The sequence below is a fragment of the Camellia sinensis genome, chromosome 14 (assembly GCF_055761805.1).
Source record: "Camellia sinensis isolate YWXY chromosome 14, ASM5576180v1, whole genome shotgun sequence".
NCBI lineage: Eukaryota > Viridiplantae > Streptophyta > Magnoliopsida > Ericales > Theaceae > Camellia > Camellia sinensis.
In genome coordinates, this window is record NC_138974.1 from 30,843,431 (window position 1) to 30,850,390 (window position 6,960).

The 6,960-nt window shown below is 30.8% G+C and overlaps 1 protein-coding gene across 1 annotated transcript; it reads right to left on the reverse strand.

The window, feature by feature from the left end:
• Window positions 1-277: 277 nt before the first annotated feature.
• LOC114270141 (uncharacterized) lies at window positions 278-3,458 on the reverse strand. The gene is made up of 4 exons (XM_028211546.2): window positions 2,301-3,458; window positions 1,141-1,348; window positions 912-1,041; window positions 278-822 (listed from the first exon to the last, which is right to left on the reverse strand). Exons 1-4 carry the CDS (start codon window positions 3,209-3,211, stop codon window positions 551-553), a joined length of 1,521 nt encoding a protein of 506 aa, XP_028067347.2. The 5' UTR covers window positions 3,212-3,458; the 3' UTR covers window positions 278-550.
• Window positions 3,459-6,960: the final 3,502 nt, after the last annotated feature.

A 6,960-nucleotide genomic window follows, 5' to 3' on the forward strand; every position in this document is an offset into this window, starting at 1 on the left:
GAGTGTTATCCTTATCCATGCTAAAGTCCTTCCTCATTCTAGGACTCCTTGTACCTTATCCGCTTATCTCGAATTCCGATATCTTCGGAGATAACCTCGGCCTAACCGAGATAACCTCGGCGTCATAACCTGGGCACGTGGCACCTCAGCTGACACGTCGGCGTCACCTTGGTCACGTGTTGGGACTCAAAAAATATATCCCCACAGCATAAAATCAAATTTCAATCAAAATTTTGAATCATCCACAACAAAATTTTGAGTCACCACTGCTCCTATCTTTTAAAAAAAAATCTCACCACAGCAAAGTTCATCTATTTCTTTCATTTTATCCAAAAGAAGTGACAATACAAAGATAAAGAACGAACCAAAAAAAGAAAAAAAGACAGAAAAGAAAAGTCAAGCAAACTGACACGAGATCATCTATTTGCAAAGTCTCATCTCTTTGCATTCTCAACTGCACAATCATATCTTTCAAAAAATTTATCACATTGTGCAATTGAAATAGAACAAAGGGACAGAGATTTTGGGGACACAGTATTCGTGGCCCAATCTACCTATCTATCTCTGTGTGTTTCCAAATGCCCTCCGATGAAGAAGAGTTAGTTATTTTTACAATTTTCTGCTTTTGTTGCCGTCGCTTCCTATGGACACATTGTTCAGCACCGCTTTCCATTTTTAACATGTCAACTTTCACTATGTGATGATCTGAAGTCCCTTTCGATGAAAAAACCGAGTATGATCCAGGAACGAACTTGTATGGCGAGTCTGACGATGCCAATATATAATCTACCCGAGTTCCATACTTACATGTCCCTTGCACACCTGCATTAATATATATAACAGTTCAAGAAACTGTAAACAAAATCTACTTTGATTCATCAAATAAACAAAAAAAATTTAAGGTTTCATACTTTGGCCTTTGGCAATCATGACCACTGATTCACATTCCCCAGCAAAGTCCTTAGCATCTGCATATTGTTTGCTCTTCAAAAATCTGATCACATCGAGTTTTGGTGTTGGCTTTCCCATTTCTTCATAATACTGAAACCCCATATATCAATTTCATAGTAGAGTTAATGATTGATTATATTTGACGACTAATTTCATAATGTGTACGTGGAAATGTATTATATTATCTACCTTTACAATGTCTGTCCATCTTTCTGGCGAGTAATCTGTTTCGTCAAGAGAATTGAGGCCTCCAGCTAAAATATGTGGGCCGTCATTTGATTGGATTATTGCATTTATCTGCTTCATTCGCCAGTTCTCGTCTAGGTGATCCAAGTGGGTGCTATGAAAATTCACTTCTCCTACCCCGGGAACATCTATCGTGGCCTTCAGAACATTCCTGCATCCAATGCCGAATCATGAAGGAAATAAAATAACAGCACGAAAGCTAGTTCCCAAAGGATTTTTTTAGCAATATAAATGGTTTGTATTTTTGTATTTGATTTGTTCTTGAATTCCAGAATTCGAGCTCAAATTGATCATTTTTCTTTCTTGGATTTCTCAAAGGAGAGAGGGGAGAGAAAAAAAAGAAAGAAAGAACACAGAAGGATTGATTAAAGTAATAGTAAATGATCTAAACATCTTTCTGGAAGAGGCAATTATTGATGATAGAACCACCTACTTCAAAAATTAAACTAGTTTTTCTTGGAAAGATAAAACATTAATACATGTCAAGCCTGTAACTTCAACTCAAAAAGTAATTTATTTTCCCGCAGAAGATGGGAACTGTGTTGACTGAGAGATATGCCCAAGCGATCCCAGACAACATGTGAGGAATTCAAGACTATGCAATTGTTTGACTTTGGCCTCATTAACATACACAAAAGAAAATCATTAGCCAGAGAAGATCAAAATCAGAAATTTTGGAAAACTGAGATTTGGGTTGCAGAAAGAAACAGAGTTCAGTGCTCAATTGCTCCAAATTGGCATAGCAATAGGCTCATAAATTGCCAAGAATGATAAAATTTACTCTGTAATATCAACTTGATTTGGTCAAAGGAATAGAGGGCAATTAATACAATACAAAATTACAGAGAAATTCCAATTAATGAAATAAACAAATTCCCACTTAAAAAGTCAGTGATTATAACTTTACTTATCGGATTGTTTGCACCTAAATATCTAAAAAATCTCCACTGATAGAAATCTCGAGCTACGAAAATTTCGAGACATGATACTATAACTGGGAGTGCATTGCAACAGAGAGATTTGAAGACAATCGCGATTGAGAAAAACAATTTGCAAAACAGAGAGAAACATAGGATTGAGGGGAAGAAAAAAAAAGCAAGAACCTGAAATCGGAGTCATCGAAAATCTTCTGAACATTCCACCTTTTAATTGGCCATTTGGACAATATAGCATTGCCGTATTCAGGAGCCCAACTGTCAGCAAACACGTAATTCATCCCCAAAGCATCAGCCAAATCAGACAAAGGCTTCATGGCTTTCTCTTCCTCTGCTTTCACATCTTGCAATCCCAATATATCAGCATCAAGTTCTCTCAACACTTCAACAATTGTCCTACTACTCCTAAAGCTCTGCCCATCTACACCATTACTAGCAATGTTTGAAGCCAACCTAAAAGAAGACCCCAACGGTTCTTTCCCTTTCATGGCTCTACTAATGGTATTGCTTGAAGAAGCTCCATTTTCATCCTCAACAAAGCTCAAATGCCCACTCCTCTTCAACGATATCTCATTATCGGGCAAATTGATCGAAACCCGCAACTTAGATTTCGCAAACTTTTGCTGTTTGGTAAGATTATCCGAATCATTCATGGAATTGGGATGCAGGGGAGATTGCTTTAGAATGCTTTTCGGGCGATCATTCGCCGATTTTGTTCTCAAATTGAAATCAATTGATTGATTAGCCTTGTTTTGATCTTCATTTCGATAGTCAAAGCTCGGAGAACTCTCAGTCTTTGGAACTGCAGGTGCCATGGAAAACAGGGCAGCATTAAACGTCGCTATACGTATCGGCTTTTTGGATTTGACACCATTTGATTGACAGTTTGGATGAACTGTCGCAGACCCATTTGTAATTGAGTCTTGAGGATGAGATTGGGAGGACTTTCCGAGCTTTTTGATGATGAGTTTGGATTTGGAGCGGCGGCGAATCGGCCACCGGAGAGTAAAACAGAGGCGCTTGAGCTTTTTGTTGAGGATGGTGAGCATTGCAGAGAATGGGAAATCTGTTAATTGCATGAATGAGAAGGTGAAGATGGGAAAGCTTCTCTGATTCTTCTCTGGTTTGACATGAATATTGTGTGTAAAGAAGAAGATTAGTTTAGTAGGGATTAGTTTGGATTGGAGGGGAGAGAGAGAGAGATGGGGAATAGGAAGGAGTCTTCTAGGAAATGGGTTTGGAAACACTTGGCAGGCCGTAGGGGGATGAATGAGCTGTGACAGTGAGGACTGTTTTTACTTTTTTTTACTCTCTCTCTCTCTCCCACCTCCTTCTTCAGCCTATTGTTAAAAAGTCAATTTTATAATTTTTTTAAGATAAATTACCAATGCACTTCAAAAATTTGATTAAAGTATAAATTATTCTTTATATTTTAAAAAATTATAAATACTCTTTATTACATTTTGTTATTTAAGAAAATTAATTAAAAAAATAAAATTTATAATTGTTCTCTTATACAATAATAAAATTATCTAAATTATAAATTGAAACATATTTTTAATATTATTAAAAACTGTTAATTGACTTGATAATTTATTAATAAAATGAATAATTTATTATGAAATTAAAAATCTCATGAGGTAGAATGTAATTTTTAAAACCAAAAGAGACAATTTGTATTTTATTCAAATCTCAGGGGTGTATTTATAATTTATCCCTTTTTTAAGTTATAGTTTCAATTTTTTAAATTTTAAATAATTTATTATTTTTTAGATATATTTTATTTAGATGTATTTAAACAATAAAATATTTATAAAAAAATATTTTATTAAATTAATAAATATACAAAAATATGAAAAACGCATTGAATTTTGGTATTTTTTTATATTTATAATATTTAGTGAATTTTTTTATTATACTTTTTAAGTGTATTTATGTCCAGTATATCTAAAAATTTAAAATATTAAAAACAAAAAAATACAAAAAAATAAAAATTTTAAAGAGGTATTTTTTAAAAATTAAAATCAAATAAACTGATTTTATATATATATATATATTTTTTTTTTTTTTAAATTAAAAAATTAACTTTTAATTTACGTCTCAGTCGCTCTCTCAGTCTTCCTTGTGCGTGTAGGGAGAAAAGAGAGAGAAACTCCAACTGCTCCAGGAGAAGGAAGTGGGTGTGAAGTTGTTGTGGGCGTTTTTATTGGATGGATGATGGTAAAGTAATACTAATTTGTATATTTAAAAGGGAGAATTCTATTGTATACACTCACATTATCCTATATCATATATATTCTTAATTATGTTATTTTTTTCTTTAATGATAACTATTTTTTTTTAGTTATGATATTATTTTGAGATATTTAATTATGAATTTTTTGTATTTGGTTATAATTTTTTTTTTTAAATTATAACTTAAAAAGTATAGAATTATATATATTTTTTTCTATAGTTTAAAGAAGTGATTTTGGAAAGTACTATAAATTTTTAGTCACATATCCATTTAATTTAATTTAATTTATTTACTTTTTCTTAATTGATTTTGCTTAGGATATCTCTCAATATTATAATTAGATCTTGGGTGCTCCTAGGCCTAGTTCATTTCTCATCTCCTTTTCTTTATCATTTTTACGTGCAATTAAGTTTATCTAACTCTATTTCTTATCTCTCTATTAGATTAGATTGCAAATGCAAAAAAATATTAAAAACTTATTCAACATTACTTTTAAAAGCTACTTAAATTTAGTTTATATAATCAAAAAAATATATTCTTAAATACTTACCGAGTTTATTTACCTCAACATTATCCGAGCTCGTTATTAAATAGTTGGCGTGACATTTTGGTAAGTGGTGAACCCCAGTAAAAAACATTGTTCAACAAAATTATTTTTTTGGGTATTTCATTTTCATAGGAGTTAGTTTTAAGGACACGTCACTATCCATGCTCTATAATTATTAATTAATAAAATTTTGATGGGTTTCGGATACAAGTTGACTATGCCATGCATGGTTACGATAAACTCAACCGTACCATCATAATTAAATTAAATTAATTTTTTTTATAAAAAATAAATATTTTAGTAATGAAGTGATGCAAGCATATAGTATTTATATTGAGATTAAACAAGCACTGAATGATGAAAGCTACTGAAAATTAAGTAACCTTTTCTACACGCCAACTACAATCTTTTAATTATTAATTATTAATTTTATTTTTAAATTTTTTTCAATGGGACGTCATAAATCACGATGAATCGATGCAAAAAAAAAAAAAAAAAAACCGTCAATATAAGCACAATTGCACAAAAATACGACCAACTAGTAAGTTGATACTTTATATTGTGTTTGAATTTTAAATTTATAAAAGTAACTCTTTCATTTTTATTCTCTACGAATTCAAGATTTAAATACAATCTTAAACTTTGTTTGGATGATTAGATTAGCGAAGAGATTTGTAAAGAAAAAGAAAAAAAGTGAATGAAAGAATGAATGAATGAAGTAAAAAAACTTAATTTATTTCTATCATTTTCTTTCCATTTTTCTTTTTCTTGCAAAATCTAAACATAAAAATTAATCAAATTTTAGAGAGGCTTTAAGCAATCAAATATGACCACCAAGGTTTTAGTTGTGGCCTTTTGGCAAGCTATGATATAAATATGAGGATTAAAATAAAACACTAGCAACTAGCAAGGCATGAAGAAGTTGAGAAAAATGGTATCCTCGTAATAAAAAACTTGTTTTTATTATTATTATTTATTATGGATAGGTGGGGCATGATTGATTTATATTTCGCTCTTCAATTTGTGAAAGAAAAAAAAAATTAAATAAACAATCTAAGCACAGCAACATTTGAGGTGTCTTATTTAAGCTAGCTTTGTGAAGGAACATGCCAAATCAAATGCATGGGTTTATTTCTTAGGCCTATTTTTGGAAATTGATTTTCTTTTTTTCTTTTTTTTTGATTTATTAGCCTATTATGAAAAAACGTGTAAAAAAATAGAGAGATGATGTGATCCAAATAAATCAATAAATTTAACTTTTTTATTTTTTTATTTTTTTTTATCTTACTGAAAAAGGTCTTAGAAACACTTTATTTATCTAAGCAAAATAAAAAAAGTCTATTTACTCATAAAATAATTTTAAATTTATAATGTAGGTTTAAACTTCTTGTTATGGGACCTTATTATGAATAATCTCGACTTTAAATTATATATTTTGAATAATTTTCTAGTTCTATTTTCTGAGTATGTAAACATGTAGGCTATGTTTGTTTGGGCGGATTGTATTAGGTTGGATTAACATTCTCATGGCTAATAATTCTAAGAGTACGAATCCTTTGAGATTGTGTATCATATCCTATGTTTGGATTGAGTTAGAATTATAAAGAGGGACTAACAGTTTAAATTTTGACTTAGTCTTTTAATTTATATCACACTCCCCTGTGGAATTAAATAATCCATCATATGTGGAAAATCATATTCGGATGAATTGTTAATCTGTACTTCAATTATTTAATCAAACATTGAATTAATAATTTGATTAAACTATTAATTAAATTTTAAATCCATATCTATCCAAACAAACATGACCATAGTGCGGAGCGCAAAAATGATGACTTTTCTCTCCTAAAAGTTGTCCCTCTTGTATGCTTGTGGCCGTTAGGGATTCTATCTCACTTTACCTGCATAACTCAACATACCATATGATTTTTTTTTTTTTTTTTTTGGGGGGGTCCAAATATAAGAACTTTAATAACTAATAAAAGGCATAAAAGTCCAGACAATACAAAACAAACATATCCTATCATCATATGATTAATATATAT